At 42.2% G+C, this 24,886-nt stretch overlaps 1 protein-coding gene across 3 annotated transcripts; it reads right to left on the minus strand.

Moving 5' to 3' along the window:
- Positions 1–523: 523 nt before the first annotated feature.
- Positions 524–24,552, minus strand: MKRN2 (makorin ring finger protein 2). 3 transcript variants are annotated; one of them, XM_077821223.1, is made up of 9 exons: positions 24,386–24,426; positions 22,822–22,950; positions 18,036–18,107; positions 15,845–16,023; positions 14,336–14,643; positions 11,610–11,824; positions 8,784–8,894; positions 2,594–2,738; positions 524–1,672 (listed from the first exon to the last, which is right to left on the minus strand). In XM_077821223.1, exons 1-9 carry the CDS (start codon positions 24,409–24,411, stop codon positions 1,529–1,531), a joined length of 1,329 nt encoding a protein of 442 aa, XP_077677349.1. In that variant the 5' UTR covers positions 24,412–24,426; the 3' UTR covers positions 524–1,528. The 3 variants fall into 3 exon arrangements, with proteins under 3 accessions (XP_077677349.1, XP_077677348.1, XP_077677347.1); XM_077821222.1 differs by lacking the exon at positions 18,036–18,107 and having other exon boundaries at positions 24,386–24,552; XM_077821221.1 differs by lacking the exon at positions 18,036–18,107 and having other exon boundaries at positions 1,533–1,672; positions 2,619–2,738.
- Between the last annotated feature and the right edge of the window lie 334 nt (positions 24,553–24,886).

Below are 24,886 nucleotides of genomic sequence, written 5' to 3' on the forward strand. Positions count from 1 at the left end.
AAAGGAAGTACCTTCTGGCTAGAGCACATATAACTAGAGACCTACTGAGCTCAAAAGTGAAAGCAGCCAGCTGCCACCATTAGAATGAGAGTAGAACCTCAGAAGTGGAGGTTGTTCCTAATGCTAAAAAATAGATTACGGTGGTTTTTTTGAAAGTTTACAAGCAAACATTGACTTAACGCAACTTTGAAATTTTACTATGCAGAAGAAAAGTGCTGCTTTTAAATGAAACAAGTGCAGAAAGTTTCCTTACCTTATCAAATCTTTTAAACTTTCCCTTCAACACAGTACTGTACTGTACTTGCTTTTTTGGTCACTGCTGCTGCCTGAGCAAGACCATGGTCTGAGAACCCTGAGGATGACTCAGGTAATAAATGCAGTAGTGGGGGTAAAGGGTTCCACTGCAACCATGCAGAGGTTATTTGTACCACTATAGTGACTGATCTCTTTGGCTTCTGGTTTCTTAGTGACTAAGATATATAACTTCATCTCAAATCTGACAAAGGGACGCATGTAAATTGCATCTGGAATAAATTATTTTATTTTAAGAGAAATTTAGTTTTGCTTCTGTAAGTGAAATCCAGTAGATAGTTAAATTGACAGTGATCATTGCAATTCTAGGGCCTTAAGCAACATGTTCTATTGAATTACAAACCAGTCTAATTCATTCTAGAATCAGTAAAAATGATGGATCAGAATGTTGATCATTCTTGCATATATCTGCAGTTTTGAAACACTCCTTTCACTCTCCACTACACTAGTTGCCATCAATTAGTGTCAAAGATTACCCTGCTTATACTTCCCATTATCCTAATTTATTGCTATGGTTTTTTTCAGTTTGCACAAAATCCAATTTGAACAGCAAAATGCAGGATTTCTACTACAACGCAGGTATAGCCACACCTGCAACCATGTCAGCTCAACTTGAGTCTGTGTAGATCAGTCCCTGGATGAACTTACTGCAGTAAGCACTGTTTTGATGGCATTTCATAAGGTGTGCACGTATAGAAATAATGCCCAAGAAATGGTGGTGGGAACAAGGCTGGTTAAAGTGTTCTCTCACCAGGCACCTCCAGTTAGTTCTATGCATTTTTTTTTCTGACTAGGGCTTTTGCAATAATGTCTTGGGCAAATCAGCCTGGAAAATTCAGCAAGGTATATGTCTTCCTAATGTGATGCACTTTACAATGAGATTATAGGTTAACTTTAACTAGGTTTTATCTGTTCTAGCTATACTACTAGCACATTTCACTTTCAGAGAGACAAGATATTACCTCTCCAATCTCCTAGGCCTAACACAGCAAACAATTAAAGAACTTGGCCCTTGCTGTTTTGGGGGCACAAAATCACCCCCAAAGCTTCCTTCCCCCATACTTTTATTTAATATCCTTCTGTATTATTGTTCGTATACAGGTTCTACAAGGACCTCACCAGTAAATCACATTACTTTACACGGCTTGCTATAAAAACCTTCAAGTAAGTAGCTGGACTTGTACAGAAGAAAGCAACTTTTGTTCCTTAGTTCTCTTTATTGAGGAGTGGCAGACTCTTGATCTGCCCCAGAGAGGTGCATGAAAAGCTCTCCAAGCTCTGTCACTTCATCTTCAGCATGGGGCATAGTCCTACTTTCTCTGTCTTCAATAAAATCCCAAAGCCGAACAGAATTGAAGAACTGTGAAAACAGAAATAAAGAGGTCAGTTTGAGGCATTCTGAGAATGCATTAAATGTCTGCTTTGGGAAAGACTGTACACTGGTATAACTGCAGTCAGGTCAAAAATACTTTATTTTACTTCTCCCATCAAGTTTTAATCAACTTCAGAAAAAAAAAAAGGGGGGAAGACCAGCTCAGGCTATGCCTAAATAAAGGGGTGGGGAATTGTTTCTTACCATTAGCTGGTGGTCATGGTGTGTTGCTCACATATGGAGCAGGCTTTACCAACAGCTTGGGAAGGGGAGATAACACCAGCACTGTTTTCCACACATGAAATGTCAAGTTATTTAGAGAACAGCTCCCCCTCTTATTTTCTTGATCACCTGGACAGGTGATATACAGGTGCACACACAGCTGAAATTAGCAGGCCTAACAAACAACCTTAAAGGCATGAGTGAACTAAGCCTGGACAACTCCCTCAATGTTTTCTACAATTCTTTGCTGAGTCATGGTCCATTGAGCTGGTCTTAAAACAGATGAAATTAAGAATTTTTTGTAAGGAGAAGTTAACTCCTGCACATAAGAATATTTTTGCAGCTTAAATGAGGGAGCTGATCCTGCAATACTTCCCCCTGTGTAAATCCCATCAAAGACAATGGGAGGTATGGGTAACAGCTATAGGATCAGGAATTTGCTAAAAGATGAGGTTCTGAGTACAATGAGAGAGAGTTCCCCCACTGAGCTCAGAGGTCTTGAAAAATGTTAAGTATAAAGAAACTCATTCTGGTTTTCAGGCAAATTCACAATCTGTCAAGTTGGGTGCCTAAAAGGTGTTTTTAGAGCAAAGTTCTTAAATTTGCCTCTGTAGAGAGAAATCATGCCCTTCTATAAAAGGGCAGCTTATATTCAAGTGGGGCTTTCAAGCAAATGAATCTGCTTACCCGCACAGTCCCCTCTGAACTCAACTGTTTTCGTGGTTTCTCAGGTTCAGCTCGTGTCCCATCAGGGTAAGCATGAAGGTAAAGGCATTTTCCTCCAAATGGGCAGGTTCCCTTTCCTTGTTCAAAATATTTGCAGGCCTTTTTCCTGAAAGAAAGAGTAACTAGTTCCTTTAGATGATGGTAAAAATGAAAGCTGTTTCTTGGGGACAGGAGAGTGAACTGAGCAGCTTTTCCAGGGCTATCTATCCATTTTTTAAAATTCCTATCACCTCAAAGTCCCTGCATCAGATGACTTCTCCCAGTTAAGCAGGATCAGCTCAATGGTTCCAGAATCAAAAAATACAGTTACTGCAGTGTCTGAAAGGATTTTTTAAAAGCAAAGAGACCTGCTCATCCCTCTGAGGAATACAGTACTGATCTCAGTCCCTGCTGCCCTACACTTAAGCACTCTAATCTTTATCATCATAAAGCAACAAAAAGACTCTTGTTCTAGGTGGTGAAGCCAAGTCATGACACTGCAATGATCACAGCAACAGCTGAAGTAGAAAGCTCAGGGGAAGTCAAGTTTACTCCTTCAAAACTACAATAATGGAAACCTTAATAATTATCACATTCAGTTAGTACCTTTGGGGGAGAAAGGAATCCAAAGCACTATTTAACCTTCAGTATAAAATGAAAACAGAAGCTGAGTGTTTTAAATTTATACATATGGTGGGAGGAGGCACTCAGTTTATGAGCTGAATCAATCTCACCAGAAAAGTTAACATAAAACATGCACTTTAACATTGCAACCAGAATAATCCTTCATCTGTGTTTGTAACTTAAGATACCTGCTTTGCTACATAAGTTACATTTCCCAGTTAAGACAAAAAGTTGCTCCGATCAGTTTAATGTACTTTATAATTTGGGTAAAGGATAGCTGAAGAACTACATGTCCTTTTATGTACTTCAAGTCTAAGGATTTTAACTGAAGTTATGTTATCTATAAATCGGTAACAGGAACATTTCGCTACAGACCTACATGAAGTAAAAATGTATGAAAGCAAGTGCAAATTTTAACTTTAATTGGAGAAATGTAGGTTGAAAGTTTGTTTTCAAATACCAATGGTTATATACAATCAGCAGTCAGTCAGATTAGTGCCAAATCATTTTTCCCCTCTTGTACAACAAAAGAATGGTTTGGGGAAATGTCGCCCTTCACTTTTCCACACTTGTGTGTTTTTCAAAGATCTTTAAACAAACTCCTTTTATGAAGAACAGGAATTGTACTAAAGAGTTCAGCATGCTGAGGAGTTCTACACCTGAACAGTAGAACTGGTTGAAAAGCCACCATCAAGTGTCCTCCCTCTCCTGCACATTTTTTAAAGCAAAAAGTAGATTAAGAAATTGGAAAAATTTCCACCAGCTTTATTGCTCAGCTGATTCAGGTGAAGCCAGCAGAACAATTTAATGAGCAGCAGACTCTTGACGTATAATCTGCAATGGTTTTAAAGTGGTGACACAACTAAGTACTTTGTTGACAATCCTGCTCTTTACAAACAAGCATTCTATTGGAGGAAATCAGAAAAGGAAAACCATGAGAGAAAATAATTTAGATTTACAAAAACAAATATTCATTTATGGTGTAACTCAATTGTTTAAGACCTAACTAATATAATGGATTAGGACCAGCTGAACAAGCAGGCTCCATGATACTATATTTAAACAAGCTGTTGTCAAAATTACAAAACAAGCAGAGGTAATAAATATACCTAGTATATTTGGCTTTACAGTAGAAAACAACTGGCCTTGACTTCCTGCTTTTCATTTTCCAGGACTTGCTGCTTTCTTTTGTTCTACCACTGTTTGGTGTGTGTGTTTTTTTTTTAAATAAACTTTTAATGAAGAATGACTCTTTTAGAGATTGCCTGCTGAGTTCCTTGGCTAAGAAATGGATATTTTCAGTATAAATAACTTATTTTACATTACTAAAACCTATCAGTAAAGTTTACCTGTGTAAACTGATAATGTTTAAGCAAATTTTTCAAAAAGTTATGTTTGATTACCTCTATATTATCTGTAAGAGTTAATTCCTTGAGAAAACTGCTACTGAAGTGATTTACAGCATGAACTTCCAATTGTCTAAGAGAAGTACCCATCTAACCATGTGTTAAAATGCCTTAATCATATATAGAGAGAGCCAGGCACTACACTTAACCTTGGCTTCAAATATCTATCCTTACTTTTCTATTTTGGAGTGGTGTAGGGGGAACCTGCAGAAGGTCTGAAAATTCAAATTAAAGGCAAACAAAAAATGGTAATCCACAGAAGCATGCAGGTAAGCTCACTCAACTAATTAAAATGACCTTGCAGTTGAGGTCACCCAAACAGCTTCAGCTCTGGTCCTCTCTCTACCCAAACCAGACACCAGCCTAACTTCAAACAATGTACAGTAACAGCAACTCCAAAAATGGAGATGTGAGCTAATGAATTCTTCTTAGTAGACTGTGCGCTACTGCAGTAGCATTAAACTGAAGTTCACCATCTTCACAACAAATACTTCTTCCTTCTTTAAGAACATACACAATTGCTAGAAAAAGACTTCTCTTTTAAAAAACTGTTTGAGACTATACCCTGCATGTATACAAAAGGTTCAACTGGAAAATAGTAACAGTTTGAGACTTAGCACAGATATGTAGGTACTGTTTCTTGTCCTACAAACATTAAAATGATCTGCAAATAATCACTTTTACACAATGGGAGTCCTGCTTTTTTTTTTTTAAATGAAGGTCTCAAGAATGTCAAGTCTAGTCTTCTCTGGTTTTGATGGTAAACTTCTTGGGGTTCTCAGGATGTAAATTGTTGGCCTACATCTTAACTGCAGGGGCAGCATTTAATCTTTTTCCAGATATTTGCTAGGCACAGCTCTAACACAGATGTTTTAAAGAACTTTAAAAATCCCTTCCCCACTCAGCTTTCAGTTTCCTGTGGCATCAACATTTCTGTGGCTGAGCAAAGAAAGGCCTTACAGTCCAAATGACAGCATTTCTGGAAATGATGTTAAGTAGTGGTTTCTCTAAAGATATGTGAATAGTCCATGCAGTGTTGATATGTTGCTAAAATTAATTTGAACGTAAACAGACAGGTAGTGTCTTTATGCAATTTCTACCAAACGCTGTAGTGTTCACCCATTTGAAAGCCTGGAAATTCTAAGTATTACCTAGAATTGGGATACAATTTGCGAAGTTGCTTAAATCCTATTTACTTTTAATGAGACAAACTCTTATGTTACTTTTGAAAATTTTACACTGGGTCTTCTAATAGAAAGCTAGTTAGTTAAAACCTTAAGACCCAATACTACAAGGCAAAGTGCTTACTAACTGAAAAATTCACTGTTTAGGCTGAAATTTCCCACTAGTCTTAGCCCAAAGGTGATTTTTTTGTACAGAAAGTGTGGTTAAAAACTATTCTAGCACTTAAATCACCATGCCATACTTTGGATTATGATCATAATGTCACTGATATTTATGCAGTTATTAATATTGAAATGGAAAACTCATCCCTGTCATATGGGCAATGTACTGTATTCTTAGGAAGAACAAGATGGAGAAAAAAATTAAAAATAGGCTACTTTTCACATGGTCAGCTCTGCAAAAGACTGCAGGACAGACTAAATCTAAATCAAATATAATCTACCAATCTTACTTTTCCACTTCTATTGCATCAGCATTAAGTTGCATTCTCAACTGTCTACAGAGACCCCTGCTGGAAGTAATAAATAGAAACAGCTATCAAGATTTACTTAATAAATACACGCCATGTCACTGTCTTGCCTATCACTCACTATTTGTACCTTTAAAATGAAATAGCTTTCAAAAGTTTACACTTACATGACTAAGTCCAAAATTTAGCTTCTGCAAAACCAAAAATCAGAGAACTGTTTAACACCTGCAACCCAAATATTACAGATACTAGTGAACGAGTCAGGAGACGATATCCAGTAGTTTCATTTTGTCCAGGCTTAATGAAAGAAAAGTGGTGAAATAGGAAAAAATAAAGAATTTCAAAGAAGTAATAGTCCAAGAAATTAACGCAGGCAAGATTTTGTTCATTTGTTTGTAATGATTTTAACAGCTTGTATTTGGAGAGAGACTTTTTTCATTCCATGCTTACTATTGAAGCTACTCTCATTAAGTTTCACATGTTATTTTATATCAGGATAGAATTTTATGAAGGCAAATCAAAAGTGTGTTTTGGAGCTGTGTGGTTTGTTTATTTTAAATGAGGTGTTAGTACTTCTTTTGAAGTTTCCCTTTTAAAAAAGCTCATGATATCTAAAAATCAGATCAGAAACTAAATTTGTTTTTGGCTGTGGCAAGCACTAGTTAGCCTTTGATTCTTTCGGGGTCCATAGTGGCTGGATTTTTTGAATTAGATGAATTACAAGACATTCTTGTGGTCTCTTTACTGGCACAAGAACCTCATGGATTCAGGCAGAACTTCTGATCCTGAAGAGTTATGGACCAGTGAACATGGCATTCCCAGGTTGGCATCACAACTGCTGCATCAGGCATATTTTAGGAAGTCTGTCCAATTATAATCCAGATTTATAGCATTATAGATATCTGGATGAAAATCCATGCATTTACTAAACGCAGAGTAGATAGGGTGTCACAGGAATCTGGCAAAACCTACTGAAATTCCCAGACAAAATTAAGTTAGAGTTGGTCTTAAAGTTAAGCCTCCAGAACCACAGGAAAAATAAATAAATAGCATTCTGTTTTAAACAAATTGAGAAGACAGGAAATTCTAAATTTAAGTTTAAATTAAACACTTTTTAAAGTGTTTAAATTAAATGAATAAAAAAGGCACTGTTAGTGTCACCCTAATAGCTTAACTCTGCCTACATCTACAGTGAAACACCATCCAAAATCAGAAGACCATCCTATGAGTGAAGACATGTCTTCTGCTATAAAAACAAGACTCATGAGATCAACTCAACACTACCACTTCTAAACTGGATATCTGCCCTCTTGTTATATCAAAGCTAGAAGAAGGGATCTCCTGGGCCACTACTAACAGAGACAGTTAATATTTTCCTGAAAGAATGCAAGCAACCCTTACACAAGTGCCATCACCACCCCTTCTCTAAACTCCCTTTCTTGTGAAAGATGATGCTCCCCCATGCTAGGCGAATTGAACAAGAAGTACCCAGGTACTAACATGATGGGTGCTTTGGAAATGTATGTTACGCACTTGTTGACAGTGCCAAGTAAACACCCAGGTTTTTTATGGAACCATTCCAGAACAAGCACTGCAAATAGTGTGTCTCCAGGGGATTAATGCACTTCAGGTAGTATATCATCACTCAGCTTTTAGCATTCCAAAATGGGTTGAAAATTTACTAGCCCAATACAAAGATTTATTTTACCCACGCTTCATATAATGGCGATCAATGATAATGAAAGTAGTAATGATAATTTACCCTCCCATCAAAAAAAACCTCATTTATCACAGGCAAGTGAGCAAGTAGAGGTTTGTTAGGTTGATACAGCACCATCTTTTACTGCATATCTCCAATGGTCTGACCATCAGTCAAGTCTAATTGTTCAATAAAACTTATCACACATGTAATTATTTTTACATTTGCAGATGGTATTACAACAACAAATCCCTCAACAACTCTGAAGTTTTACTGATTAGAGAAAAAGAAACAAACATCATAAAAGTCAGTTCAGTGACAACTTTGGTTTTTTCCCCTCAACGATACAAGAGTATGATAATCGAGGTAGTTATAGCTGAGTAATAAAAATCAGCAGATGTTATCTAAATGTAGTTTTGGAAAGTGAACAAAAATATCCTCAACAGCCAATTTTGGAAAGTAGAATTATTAACATTCCACCTGGAGCTTGGGGAATTTCTAATTTAATCATGTGGGATATTTTCAGAGGCTATTAGCCTAGCTGAAATGAAAATTAAATTCATGATGTTCAGGGGAAAATCAAAGTTAGATACGAGTTCCTTCAACTACCACTGAAGTCACTGGATATGAATAGTGTGTGTGTGTACATATGTACACACACAATTACATTCCATAAGGTATGTTTTGTACAGTATTAAAGAAAACATTTTAAAAAGAGGCTACTGAATACCTTGGTCTACAACCTTTTCAGTTTATTTAACAAAAAATAATTATGGCTAGTGAACTTACCCCATTCCCTGCTTAAATGCCTCAATCAGCTTATTTTTCTTGTTTTGGTCTTCTACCCAGTATACGCTAGGAATTACAAACTCTGATGTGACTCGGCACTGTGGGCAGGATCTTAAATGGGTAATGAAAAGAAAATAAGTGTACATATACCTTGCTGAGAATAGATATTTCTCAACAACTAGTCATAAACAGCAAGTGGAGAAAGGGGAATTGGATCTTTCATATTGAAGCATCAAAGCATATCATAGCTGATTACAGTGTATACCTGGGGAGGATAAACTTTTTGGCCTGAGGGCCACATCTGGGTATGGAAATTGTATGGCAGGCCATGAATGCTCACAAAATTGGGGGTTGAGGTGCAGGAGGGGGTGAGGGCTCCAACTTGGGGGGGTGAGGGGGGGCAGGTTCTGGGGTGGGGCCAGAAATGGAGTTCAGGGTGCAGGAGGGGGCTCTAGGCTGGGGCAGGAGGTTGGGATGTGGAAGGGGTGAGGGCTCTGGATGGAGGTGCGAGCTCTGGGCTGGGGCCAGGGATGAGGAGTTTGAGGTGCAGAAGCCAGCTGTGGGTGGAGCAGAGGGGTTTGGAGTATGGGAGGGTGTACGGGCTCTGGGCTGGGAGTGCAAGTTCCAGGGTGGGGCCAGAAATGAGGGGTTCAGCGTGCAGGGGTGAGCTCTGGGAATGAGGGGTTTGAGGTGCAGGAGGGTGCTCTGGGCTGGGACTGAGGTATTCAGTGGACAAGAGGGGGAAATCAGGGCTGAGTCAGGGGGTTGGGGAATGGGAGGAGGGTCAGGGGTGCAGGATCTGGGCAGTGCTTACTCCAAGCAGCTCCTGGAAGCAGCAGCATGTCCCCACTCCAGCTCCTATGCAGAGGTGTGGCGCTGGCCAGGCAGCTCTGCACTCTGCCCCATCCACAGGCACCACCCCTGCAGCTCCAGCTCCCACTGGCCCTGGTTCCCAGCTAATAGGAGTTGCGGGGCAGGGGCAGCATGCGGAGCTCCCTGGCTGCCCCTACGTGTAGGAGCGGGAGGGGGGACATGCTGCTGCTTCCGCAAGCTGCACAGTTCCATCGCATGCGTGGAGTGGGTGCAAGCCCCCAAACCCGCTCCCTGGCGAGAACTCAAGGGCTGGATTAAAAGGTCTGAAAGGCTGGACATGGGCTGTAGTTTGCCCACCCCGATGTATACTGTACTTACAAGTTTTTATAATTAAAGTTTCAACTGAAGTAAACCAGTTCAACCCAATCAGGTTTGGTCTAAACTACAGTTCAATCAGTGTTTGAATAGAAAGCATGCTTTTCCTGATCAGTGCAGACCATGATTTTTTTCCCTGAAACCTAAGGTATCCAAATCACATTAGACACTTTTCAGGTACCTCAATCCCTGTTCTGTAAAAGAACTACAGCAGCGAAATAGGGCAAAGGAGAAGATTGATACTTGGCCTGTCTACTAAGATTGCAATAAGCAGTCCAGTTTAACTAGTGGTCTTGTGAGATGGACACGTTCATTAGAACCAGATCAAGAACCCAAGTGATTTCACAGAGAACACCTAACAGCCATCAGATAATTTCTAGTGACTACCAACAAGCTGACAAAAGGCTTTTATGTCCCATTACCAGCCCAATGAACCATCCAGTCTTTCAGCCAGAACTTCTTTTAAGATTATTTCCATTCCCTTTTCCTAATATCTTTTCAGAAGGTTGATGAGATCACAAGTAATTTAAGAGTTTCAGATCTACTTTCTGAAAATGCTGAAAACATTTGTCAATATTGGCTCAGGGGGAACGATTGCGAAAACAATTTGGCAGCCTCATTTCCTGTCACAGACTGAGCTTCTCACAGTGAATGCCCATTGGGAGCATTACTCTACTACAAGCAGCTTCCAATATGCTAAATTTCACTGTAGCAAACTCCTTGTGAAGGACATGGGAAATACAACCCACTTCACTATAAGAATGGAAAATATTTTTCAAAAAGTTTTCCCTGAGACATCTGTAGTTTTCTAAGGAGTTCCAGGGGAAAAGGCAAGTTTCCTCTTTTGTGGTATCACTTGGATTCTTACATTTTCCTGTATTTCTGTTCTGAAGAGAATCAAGCTTTAAATGCATTTATATAGGAGCTAGAACAGCAGATACGACAAAGGCATTGGCCAAATACAGAATAAATGCATGATCAATAGAGTATCCAAATGAGCGTTCAGCGTGAGCATGACAATAGTTAGAATTTATGTGCAATCCAGTAATTGAATGTGTACAAATAAGGTGACAGCAGTTTTCAATTCTTAACTAAGGCCATGTCTACATTTACCAGAGATCAAGGCTGCTGTGATCGATGCTGCGGGGGTTGATTTAGCGACTCTGGTAAAGATCTGCTAAATGGACAGCAGAGTGCTGTCCAGTTGACTCCAGTATTTCACCGAACGAGTAGAGTAAAATAAGTCAATGGGAGAGCGTCTCCCGTCGACGCAGCGAGGTGTAGACACCGCAATAAGTCGACCTAAGCTACGTCGACTCCAGTTATGTTATTCACGTAGCCGGAGTAGCATAATTTAGGTTGACTTACCACGGTAGCGTATACAAGGCCTAAGATACTGTACCTCCTTGGCACGTGGAGTCAGGATTTTCATCACAATCTCAGTATTGGACACATTAGCATTTTTAGGGCCACAGAATTTCTCTTTGTGAACATACTTAGTTTGATATGAAAGTAATAGCATTGCATCTAGTCAAAAAGTCTATACAAGAGAACACCTGAATGACAAGCTACAATAGACAGTGTGATCTGGGTGGACATAAGTCCCACTGGTTGGCCACAAAGTTAACATATACTTACTTTATGATTAGATTCTCAAACTGTTTGGCACACCTCCACTGCCGGATGCAGGACAAACAGTAGGTGTGATTGCAATTGGAAAGGATTCCGAACCTTCTCTCTGAGGCTGATGGTTTCTCATACACCACTTCCATGCAGATACTGCATACTTTGTCCTGACTTGCCTGAAAGGCAAAGGCCTTCTCCATCTCGTGTTCAAATGCTGCCATGCACATCTAGGTCATAAAACAGAAGCAAAGAGTTACTTTGGGTCTCTGCCATATTTGCACAAGGCTTCTAGCTTGTAAAACACAAATATCTATGAAAGGCATGTATGAAGAAAAAAAACATAGTACTAGTACACCTAACTCCGTTAAGAATGTAGTTCATGCTTTTTGTTTTATAAAACATCCCCAAAAAGATGTTAAAAGAGCACTAAGGTTGCAAATTCCAGCCCACAAAAAATGTAGATTGCTGTGCAACCGTAATTCACACCCCTTGAGTATGCATTAGGATACAGCCTTTAATTACATGATCACAATCGGTTTTTTCCACAGGGGACAGGCCTTACTCAGTGTACAGAATTATGGTGCTTACTGAATGAGCAGCTTTCAATATTGTTTTATGCTCGTTCACTGTGTGGCCCCAGGCCTTATTATTGCACACTATTTAAACCCTGTTCTGAATACAGAATTATTAATTTCTTTAGGGAGTTTTCTATTAAATTCTTCAGGGAGCTCATCACTATGATATCCGAATGCTTCACGAACATGGATTTATTTTCATAATATTCCTGTGAAGCAAGGTGATATTACTTTTCCCAGGCATTTTGTAACTTTTGAGTGCTTGTCTTTACAACCGTAACATTCTGTTAACAATTTTTTAGATGCAATTTCCTAGATGATTTTTCTTTTTTAATCAATCAAAAAGTAGAAATTCCAACACATGGCATCATATTGACACCCCCATAGGTCATCAGCCAGGCTGGTACCACTGCACAGACCTCAGCCAGTTGAACAACAGAATAAATGATAGAAGCAGTAGGGTTGTCATCCTTTGTGTGGGCCAGCACTAAAGGGGGATGAGGGACGCCAGTGGGTTTCATAAGTATTTGTTCACAACAGAGGAATACTGAGACTCAGGAATCTCAGGTTCCATTCCAGATGCTGAAGGGAACTGTATTCTGGTGGTTACAAACCCTTCTGCCCCTCCCTCCCCCTGAAACCTGAACTCTCCTGTCCACCCACAGGCTTTTTTCCAGTCTCCCGACTCTGGCTCCTCATTCCAGTCCCAGCCCCCTTACTCAGCCTATCCTTGTCTCCTACCAGCTGCCAGTACTAATCTACTCCCTCCATCTGCCTGGCCCAGATCCAGCTCATGTCAACTGTGCATTCTAATCATGCTGTTCCCGCACTATGCTGCCTCAATGCCAGCAGAGGGAACACTGAGGAGATAGGTGTTTGTCTTTGGCTCTCATTTCCAGTGCCCCATGCCAAAGAAGCACACACTAATTGCTGGGCAAAGGACTGCTCGCCCCTCTCCACACACACACCAGCCCTGGACTGGAGCACACTCACTACAGAAAGAATCTTGGAAGAGTTCAGCTGCCAAACTAACAATTCCTTATTGAATGTGTGCAACATGAGATTTTTTTTTTTCCCCAAAGGCTTATAACAAACAAATTTACACTCCCCTCCACAGGAACAACAAAACCACATCCTTAAGAAAGGCAAGCTCCCTGCCAAATTCGAAGCCCTTGCTCCAAAGCAGAGGCCCTAGAGAGTCTCAGTAAAACAGTTGTAAGAATTTTTAATAAATTTTCCCCTAATTTCATTCTCTGAAACAGCTGAATCATTTTTGCTGAAATTTTCCAAAAAAACTAAGCTTGAGGGAAGATACCCAATATGGAAAATTTCAGCCAAACAGTTGCAGTTTGGCAAAGTTATAAGCTGCTGAAAACAGGGGCTTATAATGAAAAGTGTTGGGCATTCTTAGCTATATGCAGTGCTACCAGCTCTACCTATAATACAAGTGTATTAAACAGCTTTTACTAACAAAGCTACTGCAAAGCTACTGTATATGCAAGAGAACCAATTGTACTATGAGCAGCTGACTTGCCTCTGATTAATAGATTTGGACGACAAGAGGTACAGAGAGCTCAATATAACTGAAGTGAACTGAGCCCAAAATCCTATCCAAATTGGGACTGGATGGCTCAGGAGAGTAGCAGTGGGATGCAGCACCTTTCCTGACCTCAAATTACAGCTAATATCAGCAGTGACTAGATGTTATCATCTGATTGCACTGTGGTAGACTATGTGAAATGAGTTGGTTGTCTCAGGTCAGTGTGGTCTAGAAGAAGGAGTACAAGTAGAGTTTAGAGAACCTGGTGACCTTTTAGGCATGCTGCAAAAGCCATATGTTTGAGAGGGTTTTTAGAGAGAGTCAAGGGGATTCTTCCCACAATGATGAAAAAGGTGAAAAAGAGTTTCTACAGATGGCTGGCTAAATTCCTGTTGGATGTTTATTTTAATGCAGCTGGTATTTTGTTGTATCGACGACAAGTTTGGGTGCCTAGAGCGTTCAATAGGTCTCTTAATTATTTTAAATCTAAATTAAATAAGTATATACACAAATACTCTATAAAGCACTAAAGTTAGCCTGTAACACACAAGTGTCTGTGGGCTTTAGAACAAGCATATTTATATCATGTTTTAGACCCAAGTTTAAATTATGTTAATCTTTACCTTCTCATGAGCCTTCCTCTGCTCTGGGTCAAAGGGATGAAGTACTTGCAATTCACAGATTTCACACACATCTCCATGGAGGTAAAGACACTGGTCACCAAACTGGCATTCCCCAGCTGCTGCATAGGGACATAGCTGCTGTCCATCAGTATAGGAACTTCCAGCCACTGAATCTTCTTCGAGCCCACTGCAAATAGCTTCTAAATACGAATGGGGCTTCACTTCCAGATTATCATTTTTGTCACTGCAACACACTGCATCACTCACGGTACTGAGTCTCACCTGTTCTTCACTCAAACCACATAAATCTTAAAGAAAAAGCATAGTATGTAGCATGAAAGACCACAGGAGCATAAAAACAGCAGTCACCTGCTGAATTATAGTTTCCTTGTTAATAGTTAAACCTTTTCACCTGCTGAGCTTATGTATTTAGCAGCTTCAATCTCCAAATTATCCAGCTTTACAGCCTTAAACTACCCACTGTAAAGCTTGAAGATACCAAGTACAGCATATCATGCATTTTCATCTTAAGTATTATAGAAGCTAAGCTAAAACTGCACAGATTTTCACTTAGAACATGTTTAAAGTCCTATTTCACATTTTAAGTGATTGAATTCACTCACCACAATTAACACATGGTCCCTCCATTGACCAACTGAATTTTCTATTTTTTGGGATGGGGGGAGGTTGGCAGGGAGATATGAGGGGTTTTAACTCTGATACCTTCACCTGTTTCCCCTGCCAATAAGCCTTTTGTGAAATTTCAGGTTCCCCTAGATAACAATTGTCAGGCTCCTCTAGATACGAGATCAGCAATCAGAAACCCCAAACTTCCTACACACATTCATTCTCACATCGTCTCCGACACCGTCCACGTCTTCAATTTAAACACAAAGCTATGCCCCTCATACAGAAATAAAATAGCTTATGGTGAAAGGAAAAGCAGAGATTATGGTCTATTTACTATTTCTGTTCTCTGACACTGCTATCCAGCTGGCCTTAGCACAGAGGCCCTGGGTAGGAAGACTGGCCAGCAGAGGAGATCTGGGGCTCTGCAGGGCTGCAACAGGGAGGATTCAGCACTGCAATCTCACAGAGGATTGTGAATGGGGATGCACAGAGGGAGAGGTTTGTGGGGGGGCAGTTGGTGAGACCAGGCTGGGTATGTGTATAGTAAAAGGAGGTCTGGGGCAAGTGGGAGCTCAGTCCCTCTGTGCTGGGGCATCAGCAATGGAAGGGCTCCCTTAATGCTGGTGCCTGAGGGGCATAGGAAGGTCATCAGTGGGATGTGTGGGGCAAAAGTTGACTATTTACATGAGTAAAGTTACTAACATGCATAAATGTTTGTAGGATTATGCCCTATCCATGTTACAAATGCAAACACACCCTTTATAGCCATCACTGAAATGGAAGTGATGAAAAGCAAATAATGGAAAGCAACAGAACTACTGCTAAAAATCAGCAAGCCAGGAAAAGTGAAGAGAACTGACATTAACTGCTCCTACTCACCTCTATCCCTAAGCACTAATGTTCTCTTTTTGCGTTTTCCAGGCTCATGTGTTTTGCTCTTGATTACAGGCATGTTATGCTCTGGCAGAGGGTTAGGGCTGTTGAACGATGGTGAAGAAAGGCTGGGTGGCACAGTACCCACTGCACCACCAGACCCAGATGGTCTGGTGTGATCATATCTAAAAACAGAAAACAATGTAATAAAGTGCCACAAAAACTAAGATCTAGTTCAATGCACAATCATTGTTATTCCAGGAAGCTAACAGTTAATGTGGCAAACTCTTGATTTCCACTAATGAGCCTGTTTATTCAATATATTAGCTTATGGATCATGATTTGTTCAGAGACAACATGGATGATGATAATAATACTTAGGATTTCTACAGCACATTTCAAGGATCTCAAAGCACTTTACAAACATTAAGCCTTACAACAGCCTTGCGAAATGGGATCCCCATTTTACACAGAGGTTAAGGCCTACATTTTCAAGTGTCCACTCATTTTGGACAACCTGCTGGATTTTAGCTACTCAGCAGCTTTGAAAATCAAGTCATACGTCTTTCATATTGGGCACGGAAAGAATGAAGAACCCCATGTCGGACACTTTTGAAAGTGCAGATTTAAATGATTTCTCCAAAGTTGCAAAACAATGCTGAAAGAACAATATTCTTAGAGAGTGTGTTCAATTTAATACTACTATTCCATTACAAAAAGGTTTGCTGACATTTATTCAGATGTGGTAACATCATAATATTGTGTGCCCTGTCAGTTTATGATCTCTCCTGCTTTGCTATCAGACAGCAGCAGTTACGCTGTGCTCTTATTCACACATACAAATATGGTGTATAGATACACACACACACAGATGGATTTTTCAAAAGCACCCAAGATTGGCCTAACTCTGCTCCCACTGAAATCAATGGGAATTTTAGTCTATATGAACACGGTGTTACCTATCAGCTCTGTGTTCTTGGGGAATCAGAGCACAGCCTGTCTGACTCACTAAAGACCTTCCCCCCAATCCCCTGCCAGCCTCTGCTTGAACCAAAGCCAACCAGAGGAAAGACTTACAAAAAGCAATGAAAAGGCAGTGGAAGACACACTTAAACCCCTCAGACAAGGGTGACAGGATTAAGGAAACTCCCCTAACCTCATTTGCATCTAAGATGGGACAAGGAGGCACCTCCATTAGCATACAGAATGGAGAACAGAGATTCCAAGGCAAGAACTGCACTGAACTATGGGACCAGAAAAGCGGGAAAGCACTGCATGATGGGGAATCTCTGCTCCAGCTGTTAATGAACCCACCCCTGCACACACCCAGCTCAGTAGTTATCAGACCAATTCTAGTAATAAATCCTTTATTGGTATCCAAAATACTGAAGCTGCCTGATTGCACTGTGAGCTCTCTGGAAGGAACACAACCCATAGCCAGGAATAATCTGCTCCTATTGTCCAGCCTGAATAAAACAACTTTGGTATATGCCCTTGAGCCATCAGTTTACCCACAAACAAATCTAGTGTTCTCCCTTGAACTATTGTTCTTCCCCTACAAAAACTCCTACCCATGCTCAAGTAAATGCTCTGATGCCTGGATCCAAAATCTGCATCAGTTCCACTGGGACTTCATCTTCTCCTGACTGATTGTGCTGGGGGCTCTGCCTGTCTCCAGCACTCTAGACCCTCAGCTACCACCACCTGGGAACCCTGATCAATTTAAGCTTCACGGAGTGGTGAGAAGCCAGCTCTCTCTCGGTATAGTCTTCTGACCCTGACTTGTGTGGTCAGTTATAGTTTTCTAAACATAACTTTTGTAACCAAATTTAAATTAGATTTAATATTATAACTGGTTTTGTTTGGCGCCTCTTGTAGGATTATTACCTGGCAATAAATAATTTTCATGGTTAAGCTGGTTGTTTCTCTCTCTCTCTCTCTCTCTGAGGCAACGCTCCTTGTACCTAAGCTAAAGATTCCTGCAGCACCCAAAAATCCTGTGGGTTACTACCAGAACAATTGTAATGTGAAAGTGTGGATAGGGGCGTGCTGAACTTGGGGCTTATGAGGGTGGCAGCTTGGAAGTGTTGCTCGACCCAGCCCGATGAGTCCAGGGGCATATAAGGGGTCAGCTTGGGAGTGCTGATTAACCTGGTCCTCTCAGATGCGCTCTGTTAACTTGTGTGTGTGTATTCACCTGATTCTGGAGCTGGAAAAACACAGTCCTGGGGAACCTAGGTCCTGTAAGATAGCTCCAATCGGGAGGGAACTTGCAGAAGGGAGAAGTAGAGCTCCGTATGAGAACACAAGTGACAAACAGTACATTGATAGAATTATAGAGTGTCGTCCCCCCACGGAAGAGTAACCCTAATAAATGAGCGCACCCCAAAGCAACGGGCAAATCTGGTAACAATGCACTGATCTAACTCTAAAATATCTTCATTGGGGACAATGGAAGTAGCAGTTCTCCACCTCAGGGTTTTTCTAACAATTGTATTTAATTCTCTTCAAGTCTGTCACTCGCTTACATGCTGTCCATTCTTGAGCATACTATGAAATGCCATGAACATCAATAGTGCCATACAAATAATACAGTAATGCACACATGACAGATATTGCAACCACATGTATCTTTAGGGACCATATTATATTAAGGTTATGAACGGTTTATGTATCACTGTGGGCCAGGGATTGTATGCAACTCTTACTCCCGGGGGAATTCTGCACCAAAAAATTAAAAAATATGCAGAATTTACAGATTTTATGTCTCAAAACAACAGTATAATCACAACCGTTTCAATTATTTTGATAATTTATTTCAAAATACCTGTCACCAAGTATGTCTGTAACAATACAGACAACAAAAAAGATTCAGAAAATCTTTGACAAATAGATTCCTTACTAGTCATACTAATACAGAACTCTGAGTAATAATTCATTTAAACTACAGTACAGAACCTTATTTCCCGCACCCCCTCAGAAGCAGTACAAAGGCCTGGGGGAATCAGGGGTAATGGAGGAGCTGAGGGAAAGAGAAGCAATTGCTAGGAAAGTGCCTGGGTATGAACTTGAAGGGTTTTTGGGTATGGGTAGGAAAAGTATGGTACAGGTTTTTTTGCGGGGTGGGGAGGGAAAATCCCCCATGCAGACCCTGGCTGCCCTTGCCTCTTCCATTCAGTCAGGCACATCTGCCCCATCCCCATGTGTCCCTGCACCTCCACTCAGACATCCCCCCCCCCAACCCCTATGTGGTCCTGCACCCCCTCCCAGTCCCCATGTGTCTGTGCCCCTACTCAGCCACCCCCATGTCGTGCTACACCCCTCCCTCCTGTCCCCATGTATCCCTGCACCCCCTCAGCCAGACCCTTCCCCCTCATCTCCATGTGTCCTTGCACCCCCTGTCCCCATGTATCTCTGTGCTCCCACTCAGCCATCACCCTTCCCCCGTAGCCATGCACCCCACCACCCCCTCCCGGCCCATGTGGCCCTACACTTCCCTGCCCCCCCCCCCAGCCCTGTGCCTCCACTCCCATTCAGCCCCTGCCCCAGTCTGTCCTCCCCCACTAGTCCTTATGCGCCCATCTGACCCCCCCCAGCAGCCCCACACTGTCTGTCTCCCCATATTCCCGACTCCTGACCCACCCCAACTGGCCCTGTGAAAAAGGTAGGCCTCTTCCCTATTGTAGATGGGACTGGCCTGGAGTGGCTGCTCTGTTCTAGAGCCACAGCAACCCTCTGGTGGGAAAAAGGCAGAACTGCAGCAACTTTTCAGCAGAACCTATTTTCCACACAAAAAAAATTAAATATGCGCAGCACATGAAATATGCACATGTGCAGTGACACAGAATCCCCCCCAAGAGTAAACTCTGGGGAGGGTGAGGGTTACCATAGTTCTGTCAGAAACTAAAAGCAGTGGATGATTAAAGTAAATCATTCAAGTTGTGGACAAGTCCAGAGAGGTACTAGCCCCCTCAGGAGACCAGTTAAAAAGTGTTTTTGGTATAAAAAGGCTGAATTTGAACTTACACCAGGTCTTCTTTCTGATCCAGCAAAAGGACATGAACTTTTGTCCAAGTGGCCCCAATCCTGCTGAAGGACTGGAAGGACTTTGGCTTATAAGGGCCCCCTAAGACTGACAGATGATTCCTGTTACGTTTCATGTGTGTTTAAACCGGTTTGCTGTTTTTATTATGTGTTCTCTGTAATACTTTAACCTTAAGAATAAACCTGCTTGCTTAGAAAGAACAATTTGGATTACTGGTAAATCACACCTGTTATAGCCCTTGGAGAGAAAGCAACACACAAGCACTGGCCTTTAGGCAGACAGGCTTGCTGGGGATATCAGACCATATGGCAGGGAGCTGTGCCTGGTCAAAAGGGAGTAAGACAAGGATCCTTACCCAGAGACTGGTGATGCCAGGAGTCATGAGAGCTGACTTGGCACTCCTATTTCCCCCTCCATGGCCCATTCTAGAGGTGCAGTTTACCCGGTATGATGGCAAATACATAACATTTAAAGAGCAGTTTCAATTATTATTTGCCAAACACCAGGTTATGTTGATAGGACCTTTAGATAAAAACTATCATATATTAGTTCAAGGCAGCAACATTAAGGATGCCATGGATATTTTAACTTCTGAATTTTCTGACTTGTGTGACTGATCTCCTTACCTTAACCTAGTACAATCAATTTAAAAAGGTAAACAAATGTAAAAAGTTAGTAGTACACATACTAAAAATCTAGAAGGATCTCTTATCTTTGCCAGTTCAGTGCATAAACAAAAGGTTACTCACCTGTAGCCAGAGTTCTTGAAGATGGACTGGTCATTCACACTCCTATGCCTTGTCAAAGAGAGCTCTATTTCCAGATAACTCCCGAGAGCAAAGATCTCATCTCCCACTGATGTCTTTAGAGGCCATTTGAGCAGTTCTCATCTGTCCCAATTCAGTTGATCTGCTAGGCATGTAGGACTATGGGGTACATGTTATGATGAATGCACCAGTCTCTCACTGCCATAGCTTCCTTGAAAAGCTATGGGGAATGAGCTCTTCCTTGCTTGTTCACATAGTACATTGCTGCCATGTTGTCCATAACAACTTGAACTGCCTTGCCAGTGAGTTAGTCAAGACGCCCAGCAAGTCACCCTCAGTTCCAGTATGCTGATATGTAGCATCATCTCCAAGTGACTCCAATGGCTGAACTGCTGGGATGGGGAACCCACTTCATCCATTAAGCTGGAAGTGTTGGAGGGTAGAGTTGCTGATGGTGCTGAGAGACTGAATGTTGCCCCTTTTAAGATGCTAGATCACACCGCATCCACCATAAGAGGGCAGGGAACACTTACTTTGGGAAGGCCAATTTCAAAACATGCTGTATAAAACAGATAGTACTTTGCTAGCCAATGCTGCAGTTTTTGTGAGTGAAGCACAAGGAGTTACACATTGCTGAGGCCATGAGTTCCATCAGTGTGAGAAACACAATTACTGTCTGGTTGGAGTTCTCTTAAAGTCCGAGCAGAGGAGATTGAATTTTCAGGAATCGTTCCTCTTGAAGGAAGGTTCTTCCTGCTGTAAACCAAACCTTAGGTCTAGGTTCCAAGAATGTTTTTGCATTGCTCACAGATGTCTCCCAAAAGGTACATAGAACGGTGCTGGGCTCTGCTAACAGGAGCCATATTTAGGGCTATACGCTTTTGCGTATGCAAAAGCATGCTCCCACTAGGACTGACTCTGGTAACAGTCACCCACAGGGTTTCATTGTGTCTAGAACTAGGATTTGATGGCTTAGGATCCTTCAGTATCGAAGGTTTTGCTTTCACTTCAGGAGCAAAGTACAGTACTTTCAGCAGGATACACTTTTTATTCTCTGAGAGTTGAGAGCTGACACAGGCCTCTCAGTACTCACAGAACCAGTGGCTATGGAACTGGAGGGTTTATCTGCTAGTGCATCTTGAAGCAGTAAGCTTGGAGCTGATGCTCTTTGCAAGCTATTGGGGTGAAGGTGCTGCAGAATGAGCGCCATGAAGGTGGTCGACCTTCCCACCAAGCAAACTGGACATCACAGATGGGCGTCCGAAGTGGGAAACACAGCAGGACAAGAGGCATACCTCTTAAATCCTACCCACTTCCCCTTTGGGACCACCACAGTATCTGCACACCCACACCAACGTGAGTGAACAAAAAAATTAATTAAAATACTTTATAAAGAAAGCACGCTAACATTTTTAACATTAATGCTAACTTCAAAGTGGTCAGATGCAGGATGGATCAACCTGGAAAGGTTCCTACTGATTAATGGTGCATGAATTGTACTGATATCTGACAACAAGACAATATTTTAATATCTATAGCACCGCTTGTTTAAGGAACTCAAAGCAATCAGCCTAGTGAGGGGAGATTATCCCTATTTTACACAGAGGTTAAGGCCTAAACTTTGTATTAACAACATTAACATTTCTATCACACAAATCAAGAAATTCAGCATAAAAATTCCACAGCAACCTTAACTCAGTCTCCTTTTTTTCCACAGCATCCAAATGAATAACAGTTAGGCATAACTCTAGAATTTATTATTATTTGTATTACAGTAGCAGTCAGAGACTCAACTTAAGCCCAAGCCACCACAGTATTCAACACTACAAACATGAGATGACATGGTCTAACAAAAAGGAACTTGCTGTCTTAAAAAGCCCACCACAAAACTTAAGGATAAAAAGCCATACGATCATTACGGTTCATGCAGAGCACAAAGATACAAAACCAGGAAACTGCTGAGTCCCCAATTTATTCATCAGGAGCGCAATGTTTGCCATTCATGTTGATTTTATAAGCTTTTCATTATCTTACTCTTGTTTATAAACATACCCAATGTATCTTTGTTGCTGTGGTTCCTTTATTTCCTAGAGTGTAAAAACATATTGTCTGCAATCACCTTTTCTAGTTGTGGGAAACACACACTATACTAGAAGAGTGGCAATTTTTACCTGCAGCGAGCTCCATAGGCACACTGTCCTTTCTGGTAGTATCTGCAGATAGTAGAGGGTTTGCTTGTAGTTAAGTCATGTGAAAACAAACACCTGCTTCCTTCACGACACACCCCTTGCATATAATACCTGAAGCGATAAATGGTTACAACCACAGAGATCTGTTACATACTGTAAACTAGGACAAACACTTATTTTCTAGAGAAAGGTTTTGAAGAGCATTTCTCTCTCAGTCCTGCCCTTTGTTCTCCATTGCAAGAAAAACCCCAGGCAAAGGATTACACCTGGGGAAAAGCAGTTGTCTTAAATTTCCAGCTAGAGTTATGAGTATAATTAGCCCCTTTAATCACATTATGCAACACTTCTGGTTGACACTTTCCTAAAAGGTCCTGTTGGTGAATCACTAAATACTTTTAAATATGTGTAGCTGAAATACATAGATTCTTGGTCACTAAAGACAAATATTTGCTTTTTGCATTTGTTTTTTTAAAAAAAAGGTAGCAACAATGAGCACTACAAAACAATTAAGCAGAGCAGAAATACAAGATAAACTATTATATAGTGTTATTTTCAATTCTTCATCCCCATGTAAGTTTTTAAACCAGCAAACAGTATTATAGTAAATTGACAATAACGACGCAATGCAAACACTGGTCTCTCTAACAATTTGTTTTAACGAACTCTGTTCTGCAAGTTGCTCAGAAGATGGCCAGATGCTAAAGGCACGATACGCTGGGAACTAAAACCAAAACAACGAAAAGCACCACTCTGCAAATTCCAGAGGAAAAGACAAATCGTTGACATTAGGGAGAAACAAACCCCAGCCCCGTACGCGTTACGGGTTATTTTGCATCATGTACCTGGGCTTATAGAGCCCGGCAACCTGACAGGACCTGACTGCAAGCGTCGGATTCAGTCGAGTCGGGACTGCAAACAACCCGACCCTCTGGGCTCCAGTCCCCTCCTTCGGCCGCTCTGGGCTTGGGTGCTGAAGCGAGCCCGGCTCCGCTCCGCGCCAGCGACAACCGGCCAGCTCGCTCCGAGAAGCGGCGGGGACGCCCGCCCCGCGCCCGCTTGGGAACGCGCTCGTTTGCCCGGCCCGCGGCGACGTCTAGCAAACCGGCTCGCTGAGGCTGAGGGGCCCGGGCCGACGGGCGCCCTGTACACAGCCGCGTTCGCTGGCCGTTTCCAGGCAGCCCCGTACAGGCCCGCGCGCCAGGCAGCGCGCCCCGCCTTGCCAAGGACCGGCTGTCCCGGGGCTCCGGGCCGAGCTCCGGGGGTCAGGGCCTGGCGCCGCGCGGCCGGTCGGAACAACGGCAACCCTTGGGCTGGGAGGCGCCATTTCCAGACGCTGCGACACCAGAGCGGGTCGCCCCGGAGCCGGCTCTAGCTGCGGCCCCGCTGGACTCCTGACACGTAGGCCCAGTGGGGCCCCGCACCCAGAGCCGCGGGGCAGCGAACGAGCGAGTCCCGGTGTCTCCAGGCGGCCTGGCACGATAGCGGGGCAGGGGTCGAGGGCCGTGCCGGGACCCGGCCCCAGAAGCTGCGTCGCCCCCGCTCTCACCTGCAGGTCACCTCCTTGGTGCTCATGTCTTCGCTCCCCGGCCGCTCCTACAGGCAACGGACACGCTCCCCCCGCGCCGCTCGCTCTTGGTTGGTTCCGCAGAGCCCCGGGTGAGGGGCGGAGCCGCTGGGACTCTCCCCCGGACTCCTTCTGAGGGAACTAGGCCTACTGGGAAACTATTCGCGGCGGACTTAGCCATAAAGACAGAGGGAGGGGCCAGAGCGTCGCTTCCGTGAACCATAGAGATACAAAAAGAAAAGGAGTACTTGTGGCACCTTAGCGACTAACCAATTTATTTGAGCATGAGCTTTCCTGAGCTACAGCTCACTTCATCGGATGCATACTGTGGAAACTGCAGAAGACATCATATACACAGAGAGACCATGAAACAATACCTCCTCCCACCCCACTCTCCTGCTGGTAATAGCTTATCTAAAGTGATCATCAAGTTGGGCCATTTCCAGCACAAATCCAGGTTTTCTCACCCTCCGCCCCCCCCCA

Source organism: Eretmochelys imbricata, chromosome 7 (genome assembly GCF_965152235.1).
Source record: "Eretmochelys imbricata isolate rEreImb1 chromosome 7, rEreImb1.hap1, whole genome shotgun sequence".
Lineage (NCBI taxonomy): Eukaryota > Metazoa > Chordata > Testudines > Cheloniidae > Eretmochelys > Eretmochelys imbricata.